At 40.0% G+C, this 21908-nt stretch overlaps 1 protein-coding gene across 1 annotated transcript; it reads right to left on the bottom strand.

The window, feature by feature from the left end:
- Positions 1-498: 498 nt before the first annotated feature.
- On the bottom strand, positions 499-21908 carry LOC140303579 (growth/differentiation factor 11-like). The gene is made up of 3 exons (XM_072382388.1): positions 21125-21908; positions 7358-7731; positions 499-2234 (listed from the first exon to the last, which is right to left on the bottom strand). Exons 1-3 carry the CDS (start codon positions 21537-21539, stop codon positions 1857-1859), a joined length of 1167 nt encoding a protein of 388 aa, XP_072238489.1. The 5' UTR covers positions 21540-21908; the 3' UTR covers positions 499-1856.

Here is a 21908-nt window from a genome sequence, read left to right as displayed (position 1 = left end):
GACACTTTACCCCCTCACGCCATGAACATCCCATAGTGCAAAATTTATTGTTGGTAAGGTAGAGTGCCCCAAAAAAGGTTTTTGTTCCCCTTTTTAATATATACATATATCATTTATATATAATGTCAGAAGGCTCTCACTTTATCCAACAGCATAGTGCTTTCGTTTATAACAAAAGGATATCTTTGCATCCAGGAGACAAAGACAAGCTTCGAGCATACTAATCTACTCTGTGTTCAAGCACTAACAATATTTTCTCCATTATGACAAAGATGATACAGTTGAGGTTGAGGTGGATGGGGGCATTTCAAAATGCAATCAGTAATGCTCTCTAAACTAATGTCAGTTACATCATCTTGATTTTTTTTGTTTGTTTTTATGTTTTGCACATGGTGGTGTGTTGTGAGATATAAAAGCTATTATGTAGCACAGTACTGCCATTAAAGGATTTTGTTCTCTTGTTTGTTTCTTTCTTTTGTCTAATTTCTGAAACTACCATTGAGAAAAAGTGACTGAACTGGTTTGACAGGAGTAACGTAGCTACTGCTCTATGTTAATTTATGTTTTTTTTTTTGTTTTGTTTTTTTACACAGATGCGAACAATAGAAATATGTAAACTTCTAAAGATAACCATGATTTGTACTACTTTCATCTCGTCAGTGTGTGAGCATAACGACACCCTCGTGTGTTTATTTCAGGGTAGAGATATTGTGTTTGTCTTTGTTCTTACTAGTTCAGTCTTGAGCCCCTTTGAGTTCTGAAACAGTGCATTTATGTCTCATTTTAAATATTTACTGCAAAAATTGAATTGACTTTACTTTGTTGGATACAAGGATTTTTTCTAAAAAAAGAAAAGAAAAACCGTCAAGCTCTTGTTATCCCGGTGGACTTGCCCCTGTTTTCCTCTCCCGAACAGTACCGTGAGTTGAATCTGCATCTTTATTTCACTTTGACTTTAGACTTTAGTGTGTGTGCTGAACTAAAATTGTATCATCTATTTAGCAGTGGGCCAAAAACAGTTACACTTACATTATTAATCCCCTTTGAAAGATAAACTTAAACCAGTATGAGCTCTTTTCTTTCCTTATTTAAGTTTTACAAGACTACAAATAAAAGATCAAAGAGGTTTCAAAGATACTCAAGAATGTCACACTGGGGTGTTATACATTAAAACACGGTATTGGTTTGGTTTTGGATCTCCTCAACACTTTACATCTCTGAACATCTGTAAACAAGATTTTGGATTTATCCTACCAATATCTCACAGTATCTCAACAAGTAAAACCTCTGCACGTTCGTGTGTGTCATGGTTTTGGAGTTTTTGTTAAAATGATGGATTGCAAAATATTTCTGATCATGCCCCCTTGCAAACATTTAAGTGAATCAAATCTCTCCTGTAAGTAAATGCATCTGTGAATGTAAGTATTCCCAAACTCATTTTTAAAAACTGACATTGCTTAACGAAATATGTTAATGTCTCCTGTCATCTTATTCCACTAAACTTGACATTTCACAAAGATTCCAATAAAAAAAAAAAAACTAAAAAAAAAACCTCACAAAACCAACACATACTCATTTACCACTTTCTGAAGCTGATCCACAAGAACACCCTCTTCAAATCATTCATAATGTACTGTATTTCCACCATTCAGTTCTTTTTTGATTCATATTTCATTCATAACTTTTTTTGTACAGTTAGAATCAATTTAATTACTGGCAAAATGGAAACCCAGTGAGCTTTTGTTGCTGAGCAAAAGTGAAATCTGGTGCCAGGGAGTGAGTTCTGGTGCCTGGGGAGAGATCTGTAAGGATTTTGGGTGGTTTGATGAGGGCTTATCTATGTCTTCTCCAACTGCTTAAGAGCAGCCACATCGATCCACCACCATCCCAGGGATCTTACCGTGAATGATCTGCTGCTTGTCATTGAAATAAAGCATGTTAATGGGGGACATCTTGGTTGGGGTACAGCAGGGCCCTGCAGAGCCTCGGGGGTTGGCGTGCTGCACCAGGTGGGTGTGTGGATATTTCTGCATGAACATGTACTCGCACTGTCCAGAGCAGTAGTTGGCTTTGTAGCGTTTGGGAGCAATGATCCAGTCCCAACCAAAAGCCTCAAAGTCCACAGTCAGAGGGTAGCGGCAGCAGCGAGACTCAGTGGAGTGCTCATCACAGTCTAAGCCGAGGTTTCTCCGAGAACGTTTGGTTGTCTCAAGAACCTTCACTTCCAGGAACGGCTGCTGGAATCAGGGGGAGGAGAGGCATGACAGAAAGAAAGAGGTGGTTATAAGAGAACTACAACACAGACATCATAGCAAAAAACCTTTGTGTGACAGATAGTTGATGTCATTATGCCAAACCTAGAAATTGTTACAGAAAAATACACCATGGCTCACTGAGTAAATGTAAAACATAGGATTTAGTGACATTTGACTGAGTAAAAACTAAATACCCCCACCCTCCCCTTCCCTCCACAGCATCACAGCATGTAAGGAAAATAAGAGTAGCTGAGTAAATGCAAGAATGGTGAAAGGCTCTCTGTAAAACCAGGGTTGTTTTCCCTTGTTCCTTCTCAGCCACTGTAGAAACGTGGTACGGCAATATGACAAGCTATGAAGTGGACCTGCACTTTCGATAGATAGGAGTCTGTTCAAAGGCAATAATATAACTGCAGTGGCTCTTAATTTCACACAATACTGCACTCATAAAAACAGGTATTCATGAGTTATGAATTATTGAAATGGATTGTTTTGTAACTTTGCAACAACTTAGCTGACACAACTTTGGCATGTTGACATGTCCAGGATCACACTATCTGTTGTTAACAAGCACTGCAACCCCTCCTCCTTTACTGTTATCCCTCTGCCTGCAGACTCTGTCTGCCTGTGAAGTCCGAAAGCCATTTTGAGAGGTCTTAGAGTTGTTCCTGCAGCCATGTCTCAGTGAAAAAAAAACAGCCTTCCCGATATTCTCCCTGCTTCCTCGTCAAGGCTTCAAGGTAATTCGTTTCATCTGTCAGGGATCTCATAGTTCCCATTACGATCAAGGGACAATATAGCTTTCTTTCTCCTTTCTTCCCACTCTGCATCCTAGACATATTCCTCTCAACTCTTCTGGATTTGGGGTGCTAGTCCAGGCATTATGTAGGCTTTGGAAAGCTCACTCAGCTGCTCCCAAATGCAAACAACTTTCTGTTGGCATGGTTATGCCTCATAACAGATGTAAAAATCAGCACAGCATCAAAACAATGTGAACACTTCAAAGATGATTTGCGGGAAAGCAGAGATGACACAGATTCAATCTAACTTAATTTTGCAGGATTTGGAGGAGTTGAAGAGTAAGAGCAGAATGGGACTTTAAAACAATGCAGCACCTTCTCGGACGGCTTTGTAGAGATATATGGATATGGATATGGGTCTTTTTTTTGCAAAATTTCCAAAACAGGTTTTGTTTCTCATATTTTCTGTTTTATTTTTGTAACTGGCTATAGCTGAACAACTCAAATTCATAAAAATCCAGTCACGTTTACATTTGAACACCACTGACGCTTCACTCCCAGTCTTGCTTAGCAGTCAAAGTTGAAATGCTTTCTCTCTAAACACTGACTATAAATAGCTGGTTAAGCCCCTTTCACACATGCACTGATTTCCATTAATCTGATGGCAAGTGAATGTGCCCCTACAATTTTAAGATGGTAGTCTCTGTCAGATCTGTAATATACATGAATCGCTTTCAGCATGGCAAGTGTGAAGTGCTGCAGTCACATTACAGTGTCACGGGGGTCTACTTTCACTTATAACCAGCTGTTCAGAGAAATTCAACAGCCCTGTTTAAACAGTCCTCTGTGGTTTTACCAATGATAATTAGCTGCAGCTCAGTTAGTACTTTTTTGCCAGATGAATAGGAGAAATCTGAGCTGTAGTTACATTTTCTGCTCTGTTTGACCATGTTTAATGATTTTTAACAACTCTGATCCGTTGCTATTTTGTTTAAAGCAACACCCAGAGTTTATTCATTTGATATGAATCTTTATGGCCAAATGACTTGTAATGAGAAAACTGTAACTCTAAAAGTACTTACAGAGTTTTGTGTGGTGGCTCATTTTTCTAAAATGCATACTGGTTATCCTGTTTTAGTTCTTCGTACATCTTCTTTTTTTGTTTTGTAAAGCACTTTGTGGTTTACTTCAAATGCTTTAAAAGCGCTATATTTGCAAAGCTGAGTTGAGTTACTGTAGTGTAATTAAACCCTCATGAGTATAGCAATGAGTGTAGAAAAGTGATCATTTAAGCAGCTTTCATCCACTGCTGCTATTTTACACAACCAATGTACACTTGGCATGATGACAAAATTGTTTTATTGCAATACGTGCTGTGAAAAATCTGCCACCCTATAAGGACTATTACGCCTTCATGCATTGTCAAATTTTGACAAGTCTGACTGAACAACTTGAATATGACTTAGAATTCAGCGCTATAAAATAACGCCTCCTATGAGTAGCACGAGGGAGATACGCCTTATACATGCCGGGCTTTCAACCATGTGCCTCTCTGAGACACGAGATAGAGACCAACATATGGTCAGCCAATAACACGACAACGCGCCACTAAAACATTTATAGACAATCGGGGTATGAGCTAAAATACATTGTTTTTATAACCCAACAGTCCTCGTTATGAATGCCCCTACACCGGTTGCCATGGTTACAGGGAAACACAAAATGCCTTTCGGCTTTAGAAATCAAAACTACTTGGTTAGGGTTACAAAAGGACAAAAGTCTGAATAACATCAGTTGAACAGCTTCATGAAGCCATTAAAGTTATGCATCTTATGTGTTGATAGGGCTGAGACTGGCTGCTGAAAAGTTAAGCGTATTCAGCCAACCAGCAAATTAAGAAAGATAAAGATTATTCCCATCCTTTCTGACAACATGCAAAGGAACTAGTAGTTGAAATGTAACTGAGTTTCTGTTAGATTATAAACAGATACAAACAGTCAGTGTAGCTTGTTTCAATCAAACATATCATAGGAATCAAAAAGTGTAACTACTGTAATATTATGTATGATGATGACAGCTTATTGTTTACGCATAGTGACATTGTCATGGTTTAACAGGAAACTTGAATTAAACAGAGCCATCTTTCATGTTATTTCTAACAGCTGTTCTGGTCTTGCTGTTACGGATCATTAATATCTGATATCAACAAGCCCATTAAAAAGCAACTAATTGTAGACGCTGCATCATTTTTGCCACAGTATGACAGCACCCAGACCTTGTTATCTTTTCACCTGGGGTGTTTAATTTATCTGATACATTTAACTTTAAATAATTCGTCATTACATAAAACCACTGTGGAATTCTTGACGGCCGAGTGAAGGAAATTTCCTGATGTTATTGTGCTCCTGTTTTCTTGTGAAATGAAGCTCAGTTTTAGGACTCAGTCATTAATAGTCATGTGGTCAATTGCGGGTTATTTTATTTTATCTTATCTTGAATGACAGACTCATTTTTGATGCCTGAATTATATCTTAACCTCAACAAAATGTTTTAAAATAAACCAATCCATCCTTTGGATGATTCAAATGTTATCTATATACTTATCTATCGGGGGGAATTTAGTCTTATAGCAATTTCTACAACTAAAATTGAATTAATTTTACAGCATTGTTAGGGCAGCATTTAATGACGCATGGTGTGATATCTTTCAACCAAATTTTTTTGATACTGTCCTCCACTATCTCCATTTAAAGAGCACTGTATGTTTACTAAAAGAAGAGGCTAAACTCTGATTTAGATTAGCATTAAAAGCTGCTCACGGCTTTCAGTTTTCCCATCAAACTAAAAAGTTGATAATTTAGTGACCTGAAAGAGTGTCCCTCTTATGTGATAGAGAACAAGCTTTAATCTGCTTAAAATCCAGCACCCACTCATTTCACAATTTACCAAAATGCAACTTAATCAATTTGTCATTTTTAGGAACACAATGTGCCATTCGAGCAGTGATTCAATGGGCATTGACAGAAACTAGTCTTTTCTTGCACTAATGGCTGACTGTGTGTGCTTGGTTTGATCCCTGACCCGGGAGGTCATCTGCAGGCTACCATAACCTTGACCTTTGGGCGCAGCAACCAGATCAAATATTTTACTTCAACGTGTTTGTTTTCCAAAGCCTTGTTCTCCCCACGGTGTTTCCAGCTGGACTGCAGCACAGTTTTCTGTGACGCTTTCAAAAGAGGAAATAAGCTGAAGGGCTGTCAGGGTGGGACCATGTTAGGTTGGCCTTTAGGGTCTTTGTTGCAGAGAAAAGATCCAGAGGATCAAGGAGAAGCTGAGTTTGTTTCTTTCTTGCTTGTTGTGTTTTTGTTTTATTTTTGTACACTTGAATGTGTTTGGGATCTTTTCCTTCTTTTTTCGCTCAAGAATAATATTGCTCACTGCTGTGTGGTCAGAGGGCAACAATTTATTGGCCAAGACACCAGAGCTGACCTCTGGTGTGTTGTGAAGATCTGACCCAAATAACCACTTGGTAAATATTTGGTGTTGCTTAACTCGGGTAAGTGGCCTACATAATTCAACAAAGATGTTGTATTTAGCTGTCAGTCACAGTAACTCTAACTAGATTAATGGCTCACCAAGGCTTTTGCTTTGAAACTGAAGTTTGAACTCATCCTGGCAGCCCCCTCCTTGACATTATAGCCAGAAGTTTACCACTAATAGAATAATCTAAGTAAATATAAAGACCAGTACAAGTCTCATGACTGTACATTATGTAAACTTGGGGTTTGTCACCCTTTCATCTATTTTTAATGAAAGCGTGAGATCATTTTTTTTTTTGCAGTAGGAAAAAGTAAAAAAGCACCCAACATGCAAGCCACAAAAAAGGCTAAACACATTTGAGTCCAATAAAAAGCATTGGCAGTTTTCAGTGTATTCAATCAAATATAAAGGGAAATAAAACAGCATCTGAGCTATTTTCAAGGCATTAGACACTTTCCAATTTTAGTTTTATGTTGCCTCTATATTTAATTTAGAGTCTAAAATGAGAAACAACTTGCAGACACTTAAAACTAAAGTAAAAACTACCAAGCTGTCACATTCTATTGGACATAAAGAAGCAAGATTTCAATATTTTGGTGATTTTGAGTTTATGCTGGACACAGAGAAAGAATATGCTGGATTACATTAATACCAGGCTTTTTCTCATGATGATTTAGTTATCATTTAAAAAAAGAGTTGCCTTCATTTCTTTTAGTAACACGACTTTGGCAGGCTGTCTTTGAAATATAGATTTTCTGAAAGTGAGCTGTGATGGAAGTGATTCCCCTCCCCAGCCCCAGGGACAGGTCTGAGGATCCTTACCAGCCCCTCCTCCCCGGGTCGCAGCGAGGTAACTGCCAGGTCATTGCCGCTCTCATCAAAGGCGTTGATGTCAATTCCCCAGTTGGTGTGGGGCTGTTTGAACCAGTTCTGCAACACATGCTTAAAGTCAATACTTTGCCAGTGGCCGACCCTGGAGTTGAGCTCTATCTTCAGGGAGCGGATGCGAATGTGGCGACTGCCTTGCTCTGTGACGGGCTTCAGTCGCAGGATCTGCAGGTAGACGGTGGAGGTCTGCTGCAGCGGTCGCAGATACACCCACAGCTGGGCCTTCAACACCTTGGTGAACATCAGTTTGGGGCTGAACTTGAAGAAGCAGCAGCTGGGCTTCCCGTTGACCTGCACCAGGGGCTCCGCTGTGAAACAAAGAACACATTCTATTCACATTTGTCACCAGAATTAGAGAATGTCTAAGTCTTTCGTCATATTCAAATGTATTCAATGTATTGCCAACTAGGGATATTTTCCATTTCTGTTGAGTCATAATTTGTTCCAGCAGCATTGTCATCATTATTCACTTCAAACCAAAAGGACATTATTGCTGTTACCTTTTTGCAAACAATATTTTTTATGTCCTGCAAAGTGGAAGGAGGCTTATCAGAAAGTCATCGCTGAGTATTTAGTTAATGCAAAGGCAAAATCACTTTTATCGAACTCTCTATTTTTGCTAGATTGTCTAACTGCATACCTCAGCAGTTTTTTCTGACTGACATGAATGAAATCAGACTTTTTGGTACAGCTTTTATAAATTCACAACACAGTTTAAAACTGTGATTCCCTGTCTATAATTGTATTATACACTACAGATCACAGGAGCAGTTGACATGGTTGTTAGTTTTCAAGAGGCATGAATCAGAGTTGCATTTCTTTGGACTTAACACAAAAGATATGCAAGTGATTTGCACACTGATGATAAAGCCAGTGACAATCACAGACCTGCGTGCTATAGACAAGTAAGAACTTGCTGGCATGTTATGTGCAACACTGTGAATGAGATAAGGAGGGTTTTACAAAGCTTGTAGCTCAGTTTTTCGCTGCTATTACCAACATACATTATTTCTTGTTTAAACACGGTCTCGTTTGTTTGTTCTGTTTGTACTATTACTTGGATAAAGGCAGCTTACATTCTGAATGAAAGAATCTGTAATTTACAGAGACACTGTGATTTAAATGACAAAAGAGCATTTGAGTTTACTTTTATAGCACGATATTGTAAACAGTAACAACTATCTGTCTCTAAGCACTACATTTTCTGGTAGACTGACAGCTTTCCTCCACCCATCTGCAGGAAAGCTGCATATTATATGTGCACATGGTCCTGTTGTGTAGTCTATTCAGTAAGGGTACATTTGCGATTACTTTAAGGTTGGAAACAGATCCATTTGCATATTAAAACAAGAATCAGTAATGGTGACCAGTGGCCAGATGGTAACCTTACATTCCCCTGGGTCAGTCATAATGAAATGGACTAACCCTACATTACAAGTACCAAAATGAAAATCTCAAGTTTTTTCAGGCCCCCCACACCTCCCCTTTGGAGATATATTTGGGGTTTGGATTAAGAGTTACGTCAGAGAGCACAAGCCGCCTCCTGAAATGGGCAGATTTATTCCTGTCATGATCCATGGCACTGGTGTTTCTGTGATTTGCACCCCATGTCGGATCTGCACATGGTTAATTTACATAGATCTACATCTGATATAATGACATCCATCCGTTGAATTCATACATTCATTTCCATGTAAAGTGTTCATTTATTAAGGGAAATTTATTCTGTATCTATTTCTTATGATAATGTGCCAACAGAGTACAATAGAATATCTAATCCGCCCATTTTCTCTGAGTAAATTTGATATATCAGATTTTGTAAAAAAAGAAAAAAGAAAAGTAAAAAAAAGCTTGTGTTTGATCGTGTGTCGTGTAAAGATGTTGTTTTCAATCCTTTTGAAAAAGAAAAGGAAAAGAAAATGCTTGAACCTGTCAATCACCGCTAAGTCCGGGGTTGCTCAGGCAACCTGCAAATGCTTCCTGGGTCAAAAGGTTACTTGGCACCTCAGCCTAGTGAAGAAATGGGATCAGGGGTCAAAACTGTCAGCCTCTTTACATCTCAGGGTGCTGGGGAGGGGCGGCCCTAACAGCCAGATTGAGTTTGAAGGTCAAGGTCGACCCTATGGCAATGGTAATATGTCTTTCCTCACATCACGCCTTTTCACCAGAGATTCACTCCAAATCTCAGAGACACAACAGTGCTGAACTGGCCACAGTTTGTTTTTGTTTTGATTAGGGCGGAGATTCTCCAGCCAATAGTGAATTGTTTATTAGACTCCACTGACCAAGCGAGAACACTGCATCAAGTTTTTTTGTTTTTTTTTCACACTAAACAAGTATTGTAATTGAATTATGGGCATGCATTGAGGGATATGAATTCACTGAGGTACAGATGGACTATCCATTAGAAGAGTCCAGGGCAAACATTGAATAAGGGCCAAGCTAGGGACAGACGTGGTCCTTCAGCCTGTATTTCCAAGCACAGTCATTAGTGAGTGTAAATTATAAAAATGTCTCACGCTGAACAAACAATATGTCAATGTTCCTTTTAGTAGGTTGCTGAGGTCACAGCAATTAACGTGGGTGGTGTTGTGTTTGCTCATCAGCACAAAACTGGGAATTAATTATTCTGCAGTTTGCTTGGGGTTGTGATTACTACTTTTGGGAACAGACACACAGCAGCTCTTCTTTTGCCAGCAGTTTTCATCACTTTTGTTGAGTTACCAAAAAAAGACAGCAATCTAGCAAACACCATGGAACTGAAATCTCTCAGTTTCATAATCCAAGGCCTTTCTCCAGGAGTAACCTGAGAAGCAGGGTATGTATGCCGGGATCCAATTCAGGACCCCAGTTATTAAACACACCTGCACAACATATGAGCCACGTCATGTTAAACAATGACCGCATTGATAGGTGAAATCAATTTGTGCTTTTATAGATCCTGTAAATGCACAAGCTCGAGGCAAAGGAGAATGCCTGCAGCTTAATTACACCCCATGTCTTGGCAGAGCGTTCCACTTGTACAAAACGAGCGAGGCCAGCTTGTAAAGACCAGAGAACCAGGGGGACATTTAATCCTTCCACCTGTGCTTACTTTTTTCTAAGCACCAGAACATTTTTTGGGGAAAAGCCAATAATTTTATGACAAGACTTTTATGGCTTAATTTCCTGGACAATTTGCTTAGTTGTAGCTCTGTGCTTTAATGCTCTCACTTCAGTCCTGTAGTAAAGATATAAACTGATTTTGTGTTCAGTACATACAGCTGGACCGACAGACACCTTGTCTCCTGTGCTACACCGAAGATGAAAGTATAAAACCTCAACAGCATGAACACTCCTCTTATTTTACTTTAGCTAAAACTATAAGGAAGAATTGACAGTGGTCGCATTTTCCAAAGGAAACAGGTTTGTTTGCTTTTCTTCATCGTGTCTGCAGCCTACATCATTATTTTAGCAGCTTATTTCCCTGTGGTATAATTGCAGCATATGCAGCGCATGAATTTTACTGCCAACACACAGCAGGCCTGCAGGTGGGCCTATCAAACATCTGGTGGACTCCCTGGGTACCTGTGTTCCATAGTTAGCCTCCTATATGTGCATACAAGGGGAAGCATATAGAATATAAGGGTTTATTCACCATGCCATCTGTCTGTTTTCATGTGATCGTAGCCCATTTAAATGCATTTAGCAGTAATGTTGATGAGGCGCTGAAGAGAACTGAGCCAGTTAAACTGTTGAAAAGAGATGAATGGGGGAAGTTCAGATGTAGTTGTAAAAAAATTATGTAAAAAATGCCAAAAAAAGACAGATGCTTTCTTATTGATGTAGTTTTTTGGCTGCCAACAGGAATAAAGAGAAAAGAAAAATTCCCAAAGATTTCTGGGTGTTTTGATGAAGACTCTGCTGCTGTGACTCAACACCCTCTTTCTGTCAACTTTACTGCTGAAGAGGAACCTTCCAATATCGACTGGTCAATCTCACAATCTCTCCACTCAGTCATCCAAACAGGATAATATGAAAACTAAGTAGACACTGTTTAACTAAGTATTTGTTATATTCTTGTGGATTTTTTTTTTGTTTAACACTCTTTGTTAAATATTAGGCTGATGAAGAAATTTGCTTTACAGTGAACAATCAGGTGGTTTATTAATCTTATGTAATATATCATACTGATGTTTTTAGCTGTAAAAAGTAAAAATACACACACACGTATATATATATATATATATATATATATATATATACAAATCTATATGTATATGAATGGGAAATGTAAATGTGCCATTTTGAGGAGAGTGTGTGTTTGGGAGCCTTTATGTTGAATAAATGTGACTCTAGGGTATCCCCACGCACCTCAGCATATTAATCATCGTGACACGTTCACGACCCTTCTAATAAGACAGAGGCCACAGCACACCCCCTCAAACATCCCATTCCACGCAAACCCCACTCCCTCTTTGTCTCTCAGCCACCCCCATTGTCCCAAGGGAGTGGAGAGGGTGGTGGGGGATGCAGAGCTCGAGCTGAGGATGGAGGTGTGTGTTTGTGTGTGTGTGCATGTGTATGAGAAGTTGGACCCCTTCATTCAGAAGGCTCCCCTGGGACAATGGCAGGCACAAGACTCCTATTAGGACTGAGCACGGTAGCCCCCCAGGAGCAACAAAAGGCACCTCCTAAAGCTCCCTGTTCTAGCACAGTGAACACACATAAGCACACACTCACACGGAAACAGACAGTCACACATAAACACACAACATACACAAGCCCCATTTTGACTGCTTTCAGCTAACACACTCAAAACTCATTGTTTTTAGTGTTACATATGTTTGTATTATGAGAACGCTTGCTAAACAGCAGGACAAGAAGAGCAGTGAACTGCGATAAGGTGGACAGCTGGGCAGCATGAGGCATGCTGGGGTGTGACCGCTAGTGTTTGTGTGCATCCACACATACATGCAAGGCATTAACGTCACAGGGCAACATTGTTCTCTATCACATCCAGAACTTTTCACATGCTTTACATAAGCTAACATCTGAACATGACAGACAGATGGTTTTGATTAATGTGGAGAATTGCTTTTAAAGCTGCTGTTGTATCGATGATGGGGCTTCAATCAGAGTATGAGTGAATACTGACATCTGATTTCAGTGTTGCTGCCAGATTATTCATTTATTTATTTGCTTGTTTGTTTGTTTGAATAGAATTGATCATTTATTATTCCCACCATTTCGCAATAGGAGTTTGCCAGTTTAACCAAGTGATAAAGTCTGTATTAAGATGATGGAAGACGTAACGAGAGGTACATATTTGTGATCCACAAAAGCTGGGTTGTCCTGGCTAAAACTTCATCTTTGTTGTATTCACATGCTCTTTGTTTAGGTTTAAACAGCTGAAATGCTTAGGTTTAGTCATTGAGAAGTACTTGGGTAAAATGCTTTAAAGTAGACATTCTCACAACATCTTAGAAATCTCTTTTATCCAGTTTGAACTAGCTTGATCTAAAAGAACACAAGTATCTTGCAGACACAAAAACTGCCAGATTTCATCAAAAAACATAATGCCAAGGAGGAAAGACATCAGCCATGATGATTGAGAAACAATCCCTGCTGCCCATCTATCTGGAAAGGGTTATAGGCCCATTTCCAATGAATGTGGAGTTCATCACTGAACAGTGAGAAAGCTTCATCACAAATCTTTGACAGTTGCTAATCTTCCCAGAAGTGGACGTCCCAGCAAGTTCAACCGAAGGTTAGACCACATAGTGATCATAACAATTGCAACAACAACAAAAAAAGACTCCACAGCCCTCAGTTAGCATACTAGAATCTCCCTCTGGCACTTATAAATCCTCAAAAAAAGACAAACAAACATTTGTCTATTTTCACATTGCAGTTTTAGCCAGGACAAAAAAACTAAGACCCTTAAAATGACTTGGGTTTCCTCCTCCTTTAGTGAATGTGGATTTATGAATATGCTAATATGGCCCTGCCCACATCTCCACCCACCAGCAGCTGACACAAACCTCCCTGCCTCTACTAAGCAATGACCAGTTCTAATATTGATGTAATTCAGCCATACTTTTATATATCCACTGTGTCATGGCTGCATCTTCAATAAAGCCCAATATATAAAAAAAAATACTTGAAGAAATAAAATGCTGCAGAGTGCTACTTCTCGCTTGGCCTTGCTTCTCTGCGCCAAGAGTTTGCTCTGCTAGCTACTGGGTTAGCCAGGTTTCTGACCCTATCTAACACGGCACTCCCAGAGCTAGTGGCTTCTGCAATTCGCTCCTGTTCGACAGGAAGCAAGCTGGCAAGCCTCTCGCTGCCTCCAATGGCTCACATAGTGTTACAGCTCCATGCTCTCCACCTAGCCTGTGCTAAGTTCTCCTCGCTTGCTAGATATTCTTTTCACAGCACATACAAATTAGCTGTACGACCTAAACTCCACAATTAGTAAGGGATTGGTTAACGCTGGTTCCATTGCACATGAAGGCTTTCAGTGGTATAATGCAGATTGAGTGCAGAGATCCTGCGCCACTGGGCTGATGGCTGACTTTGCTCATAATATGTCTTGTAACACACACAAAAAAACATATTTTGGAATGTTAAAAAGGTTTTTAGCAGCATATTCAAATTTACGACAGTACAGTTAGAAAAAGTCTCCTCTCTCCAAAAAAATATGGCAGCAGAGCTTAAGTTTGCAAAGTTGGATCTGAACAAACCAAGAATCTTTTGGCACAATATCCTCTGAACAGATGGGACCAGAGTGGAGATGTTTGATCATACTATACACCATGACATTTGGAGAAAATCAAACACAGCATATCTGCACAAAAACTTACAACATACCAATTCTCAAGCACGATGGTGGAGGGCTGATGATTTGGGCTCAAAGACCCGAACACCTTGCAGTCATTGAGTCAACTATGAACTACTCTGCATACCAAAGTATTCTAGAGTCAAATGTGAGGCCATCTGTCCACTGAGTGCACACAGAAGCGAAATGACCGGAAGCTCCCTTGCCCCAGCCAAGACTTCCAGCTTGGCTGAAATTAGGTCACGCAACAAGACAATGATCCCAAGCACAGCAGCAAATCCACAACAGAATGTCTGAATAAGAAAATAATCAAGGTGTTGCAATGACTCAGTCAATGTCCAGACCTACCCCTAAGCGAGCTGTGCATGAACAAATGAATGCCAACTTCAGTGAACTGCAAAAAGGTTCTCAACAAGTGTAGGCCAAAAATTCTCCACAATGGCGACTGATAACATCCTATTGAAAACAATTTCTTCAAATCATTACGACAAAAGGTGATTTTACAAGCTATCGCAATAGTGACTGTACTTAGTTTTCCCACACTACCAGGTACTTTAGCCTTATTCTAAGAACTGATATGGAGTGAATCCTTTTATAATGTATGTGAGTATCTGTAGCTGGCTTTGAGGATAAAGCACAAGAACAACACGCAAGAGAAAAATTATGCTGGTGCTCAGCTTGAAAAAAGAAATAGCTAACTTACAGTTCAGCTAAAACTTACAAACTCAAAAAGACATTAAAGGGTTGGTAGTGGTTGTGTTGAGAAGCAAATGCTGCATGCAAAGGCAGATGCATGTTCGGCAATATAATCTCTGAACAACATAACCAATATGTGCAAAGAATTGTCACAGGAGTGTTCCTTTTTCATAATGCATTACTTTTCTCCACAGCATTTTATTATTACCCAACAGTGCTCACAGCAGTGATGCAGCAATTGTGGCTTCACGTAAAACTTTACAGAGAAACAGATTATGTGGTGTTGATCTAAACAACTAATAAAGTAATGAGAATTATAAACACAGTAAGACCAGGCCAATGAACTCAGACCAGGAACCAGTTCCAAGTTTCTGCGCAACTCTTAAGAACTTTGAATTTTGTGTTAAAAGATTATGTGATCTGATCAAAAATTGCTTATTCATCAAAAACAATCTCTCTAACAATAAACTTCTTAGATGATTTCGCACATTCTCATTACAGTTAAACAGAATCAATATTGAAGTTCAATTTGATACACACACACACACAAAACACAATGTTTTGGATCAAGTATAACCAATTCATAGGTATCATGGATTGTCGAGCTGACAGTTCCCCTCTTTCATATCACTCATTTTGTACAAGCTTTTTGATACTTTTTCTCCCAAAAAAAATGCAATAAAATCAGGTCTCACAATTTTGCATATGACATTGTAATTAAACTCTTTACTTAATCAAACTTTTAAACTAAAAGCGGTATTTAGATATTACACTCAGTGAGACAAGGTTTGATCTTTTAGATCAATATGGTACGCTCCTTGAGTTTCTCATTTAAAGCCTCATTCTGAGTAACTGCCTGTAAAATGTATTTTAATTGTTTGGTACAGCCTGTAGCTCTGCAGAAAGGTTAGTAATATGTATAGATCACAGTGAAATATTTAATGAAGATGCAGCTAATCTCACACTTTGAATATGAAACAGTTCCATTACATTTTTGATTTCATACTCAAAACTTTCCTATAACACAACGTTTTTCACATATTCATGTCATGTCCGTAGAAGATTTCCTGTTCGAACTCTCAGGGCTGCTGAAAAAAAAAAGAAAAAGCCTGAATGCACCCAAATCTGTCAGAGCCTAAGCCAAGTGTTTTCTCTAAAGACAAAGTCAGTGTGACCAGATTGTGCCAAACCTCCCTCCAGGATGCTTTCTGCTCTACCCTGCTTCTTTAAGAATTTCCAAGCAACATCATATATTGATAGTTCCCTTGATGGGCTCGTCTTCGTCCATCCGTTCTATGCACAATATAAATAAAAAATGTCCCAAAAGAGAATCCCTTGAATCATAAAGAATATCCTGAGATGATGTGGGAAATACAATCACAGGTGATAAATACAACGAGGAACTGTCCTCCTCTGCCGCAGAGAAGAGGCAAATTAAATTTTCATGTAGATAATCATGAGGTAATCCACCATTAATTGTGCTTCTTTCTGACACAGTGGCTCCCTCGTGGGATCCAACATTATGCCCATGCAGCATTTTGTTTGCTTAAACGCCTCTTAGATTTAATGGACTCCTCCATAAACTCATCTACAGCACCTCCTCACACACGACCACACAGAACTCAAACACATCCATCAACAATAATCCCTTCAATGATCTCCATTTTATCTTTTCACTCACCTCCTCCTCCTCCTCCTCACTCATGTCCCTACATAGGACTTAATTACTGGTGTGAAGTAATTATTTCCTTTATTAGTGAAACGTAACATCTGTTTCAGGTCTTTTTAATTGTACCTATAAAACCCTTCCATTATTTCTGTCCCTTTAGGATAGGACTGGGCTGCTTGTTGCTCCCTGCGGACTCACTCCCGTTTTCCCTCCACCCCCTTTCATATCCAGAGCACGAGTTTTGGTAAACCTAACTTGATCAGGCTCTTTTAAATCCTTTACAGATACGGAAGACGCTCAAGCAGTGTTACACAAACCAGCAGAAAAAGAAGGAGGCATGAAAATAATATTCTTGCACAGCCATGTCTCCAAACTTTGATTATTAGCAGTCTCGACATTTCCCTCAACAACTCAGTGTTGTATTTTGTGACAAAGCGTGTATTGAATCATAAAGTAACATATTCTCAAAAGTCGAGGGAGAATATGGGCTGCAGGGAATGGTGCGACGGGAGCGTGGGAATAGAGGAAGAAGGGTTGAAGGAATGAGATTCCTGAGGCCCTGGGGAAATTTTGTCCCTGTATTAATAGACTTTGGTCCCTTTGAAATTTTATTAGCCATAAAGTTGACAGTATGTCGTGCAATGTCTAAAGTTCTACAGACCCTCTTCTTTTTAAACAGACTGCTCATGTCCCAACATCCAACCAGTTTGTCTTTCCCTAAACTGATGCCACCAACTACACAAGAGGAACAGGTGTCATCGTCAAACTGAGACCTCCATGGAATAAATGAATCTATAAAAACCTCACATAGTCATCAACTTCCAGCAAACACTGACCAGTGACTTGAAGACTGTCCGGCTTCTGCTGCTCTGTCCTTTTAGCGCTCTCCCTCTTTATTTTTATGGTTCCTGCACCTTCAGGAAATGACCCTTTTATAGGGTCAACACTATAAAAGACTTGTTTTTTTTGGGGGAGTGGTTAGTGGATGAGTGTGTGTGTATGTATGTGTGTGTGTGTGTCTGTGTGGTGGGGGGATAAGTGTTCAAGTTACTACCGGTTCGTCTTTGCTGCCAAAGAAAGAGACCTGATGAGGCTAATAGTCTTCTCGTCCAATATATCACATTGCTGTGAACTCTGTGACCCTTTTTGTCAATAGGAGAACTTTTCTCTTGAGTGTGTGCGTGAGAGACTGTGAGAGTGGGCGTGTGTGGGTATCCTTATGTGTCAACACAAGTGTGCATATGTGGAAATGTGCATGTTCATACCTTGACATGTGTGTAGATGTACTACTGAGCTGTACAAGCCTGTGTTCATTCTCAGTGTGCTGCATCCTAACAGGATTACATAATAATGCAAGGATAGTCCCTCCTATAGCTCACATGCAATTATGGTGTATGAATGATATGTGAGAATAAAACAATTTAAAAATAAATTATAATTTGACAGGAGAAAGTGTTTGAAATTTCATCCAGAAATCTAACTTCAATATAAGATCTCATTGAAGAATAAGTGATTATCCGTAAAAAGTTACCGATTTCCCATATTTTGGACACACTGAAATCTCCATTTGAAAATAGAAAGTTTAAAGATGGAATATATAGGCTTGGAGGGAGGGTAAGCAAGTGCTGCTCTCTGCTGGATCTTCCGTTACTGGCCAATTTCAGATTTACAGTCAGCAAAGAAAATTACTTTAACTAAAGCAAGATCGCACCAACAACACAGTATGTGTTTTTTTGTGTGACTTTTAACTTTCCTGCAACAAATGATGCAACAAGAGCAAAAATTGCAGTCAAGAATAAGCAGTATTTTTAGGGGGGATCTAAAAGTCATAGTGTGTGGCCACTTAATGTTGAAGTATGCAGAGATCAACGGTCAAAAAGAGGGATGGGGTGAAGGAAGGTCTGGACAAAATTGTTTGGGCAGGAGAAAAATGAGAGACCATACAGCTAAACTCTTAGACCACCTCAAAAAACCAACTGATCTCCAAAACAGACACATTCAATGTGAATGCACACACATTTATACTCATAAATCTATATAAATTAGACTAGTTTAGCTCCTGTATGTATTACTGTTAATAAAAAACTCTCGCTTTCTGTGTAACATGCAGAGCATTTACCTTCATGACCCACTGTACTGAGGGAAATGTTTTAGTGCATGAAGTGTTCCACCATGATATAAATAGAGGTATTTTTCCAGGATATTTCATAGTGATTAGAGACCAGGAACCCTTTCAACCCCCACTCCAGCACCCATGTACCTTGAGTGAATACTAAGAAGCAACTCTGGCACAGGTCCAATTCAGTATGTATTGTATGAACCCCCATGGCCCATCAAAGGCAGCGTGCATAAGCATGAAAGGTTGATTGGGTTTGAGGTGCGCGGGGAATAGTGTTTGAAGTCCTCCTTCTATCTGAGAGACAGAAAAGGCACTTTAAATCCTGTGGGATCACTAAGACGCCACAGGCAAAAAAAACAGAGATGCACTCATTCTCTCTCAACTCTTCCATGAGCACCGGAGTAAAAAAAAAAAACAGAGGACGAAAAAAAGAGGGGGGGAGCTAACTGAGAAGAAGGTAGGGTTGAGTGGGGGTGCAGATGATCAAAACTGCTTCTGACGTAAAGAGATGAGGCAAACAGATGAGAGGAAGTGCTTCACATGACAGATTCAGCAGTGTAATCTCAGTTATTAGCTTTTCTGGCTGGTATGGGGCTGTCAGAAACACACAATTAGCAGGCCTCGTATACAGTGACAAGATATTAAATCATTCATTGAAGTATGTTTTGTGTGTGTGTGTGTGTGTGTTTGTGCGTGTGTGTGTGTGCAAAAGATGGAAAGCAAAAGGTGGAAATACAATTTTGAGGCAACAGTTTTGTTTATTATGTAGCGTGAGTATGTTATGTATGCAGAGTTGCATCTCATATGCGCTTCTGGGTGTATGAAAGAGATTTTACATGTGGAATTTATCAGCCCCAAGATAATAACAAGTTACACAAGAAAACCTATCACATGCACTCCATACGTGTGTTTCAAGGATCAATAGTGTATCAAGCAAGAAAAGAGAGAAATTGACAGCTATATATCTTGAAGCACTAACAATCTAACTAAACTCAAACAAACCAAATCCTTCACACACACTCCCTAATTCCCCTGTAATATACAAGACCAGAGTCATGCACTGAGAATATGCTGAGCTAAATAATGCTCACATCCACCAAGTGCAACAGCAACCCTCAAAGGAAACCATTTCTAAGACCAAGGGGTCACAGAAGTAATGGATGCTTTCTGTTGAAGGTAACAAAACATGATGATGGTCAAAATTGTGATGGAGAAGGAACGATAATAGAATTAAAATTATTTAAGTGGCGAATGTGTCAGTGAATAATTCTATTTTTCCTGTTACATAATGACAGAGAAAAGTGGGTCTGCCCTGACAGGTGAGGAAGGAAAAGTAAAAGTGCTCCTTGACAACCACAGCAGCCATCCAAACACACCTGCCTATAGATAGATAGATAAATATCCGCCTTGTGCTGAATATATCACGTGTGTAAATGTTGTTGAACCCCACGATTCGCCAGCGAAAGGTCACACACTCCCCTCGACCTTAAGTGATTCTCTGTCTTTGTGTAGGCTACTCGTGGTTCTAAAAAAAAACGAGCTGTGCCTATAAACTTCGCATTTAAAAGGCAAGTGAGACCGAGGGGGGCCGCTGCATGAGGGGAACAATAGCAGCTTTTTGGACACACTTTTTCTCACTGCGATGAACAGCAGGGAAACCGGTAGAGCCTCCTATAAAAGACCGATAGAGCACAGCTGCCAGGGTTCAACAGTAATTTTATAAAACGTCTCCAAGGGGCCTGCCAGTGGATTTATGGGAAACTATAAGAGGGCGAGCAAATTGTTAGGAGGCAATAATCAGAGGTCCTCGCCATGTGATCGTATATCCAGAATTTTAAGGCCCACGTGCAAGAAAAAAAAAACAGACATAGAGGATAAAATGGGGTAACTGGCTACCAAAAGCATTATCATTAGTAATGCACTTGACATTCAAACGGGACTGACATGTGCCTCCATTCAGACAAACAGAAGCATGTTAAAACATAAAAAGTTTGAACATGGCAGCCAAACAGTAGAGCAGTAAATACTGCACACTCTGCTCCATCATCATCATCACCGTAACGAAAACAAACAGACCATCATGTTGGAGCTGTTGGGTTCAGAGTAATACGGCTCCTTCTGCCTCCGATTATTGATTTACCAGGTCCGTTTATAATCCCTACTTGACAGTCGTGGGCAACAGCTGAGCAGAGTCATTTGTCTAATTTTACCAGCCAACAGAGACAAAGAATGAACCCAAAATCTCGTTCTCAAAAAGTAGGTTAGATCATCGATGACTTCTCAGCGGCTCCACTGTCCACACAGCAGGCCTGTGTCACTTGAACCTATCCGCTCCGCAATTACGCGCAGGACGCATTTGGAGACAATTTCGCTGACCGGTCGTAAACGTTTACTCACGCTCAGAGGCCATTGTGATCACGGACTCCGTGGTGGCGTGGTACTCGTCCTCCTCCATAAACTCATCCTGGGACGATGCGTCTCCCTGGAAGTCGTGATGGTCCAGGAGCTGCTGGAGCGGAGGCGCCTTGGGCAGCAGCTGATTGACCACCTCTCGGCTGATGTTGGGCGCCTGCTTGAGACGCAGCTTGCTCAGGATCTGGGACTTGATGGTCTCCAGTCTCAGAACTTTGCTTTGCTCCCTCCAAACACAAGCGGAGCACTCGTGAGAACCAGCGTCCTCGTCCAGCAAAGACAGTCCGGCATCCGTGGGCGTCTCGCTGGCAGGAAGAAGCAGCAGATTGGGCTCATCGCTCCCTGACTGTCCCAGGGAGATAAGCACAACTAAGCACAGTAAGAAGTTGTACCTCGGCATGACGATGCGCGGACACCAGAATAGAAAACTTTTTTTCCTTCCTTTATTGTTTTCTCTCGCTTTATCCCGTTATATCTCCTCTCTTGGATGCGAGCCGCTCCTTGTCTTAGTTTACAGAAAAGGCACAAAATCAGTGACACGCATCTAATCCAAGAAATCAACCGGGAGCTGTTTAGCTTTTCAGCAGAAGTTTTAACAATAATTTCTTTTTTCTTTACAAAAAAAAGTGCGTTCCAGTGTCTCACGGCACAAGCTGTTTTGATTGAAAGTTAAATTATCTGCCTGATGATGAATACATAGCCCGCTCACGTGTATAATGGTTGTTTAGGGGTCCTCTGTGCAATTTAGTCCATGGAGGTGTGCGTATGT

This window comes from Leuresthes tenuis, unplaced genomic scaffold, assembly GCF_036924035.1.
Source record: "Leuresthes tenuis unplaced genomic scaffold, fLeuTen1.0.hap1 SCAF_3, whole genome shotgun sequence".
In the NCBI taxonomy this organism is placed as follows: domain Eukaryota; kingdom Metazoa; phylum Chordata; class Actinopteri; order Atheriniformes; family Atherinopsidae; genus Leuresthes; species Leuresthes tenuis.
This window is presented reverse-complemented; position numbering and strand designations above follow the sequence as displayed.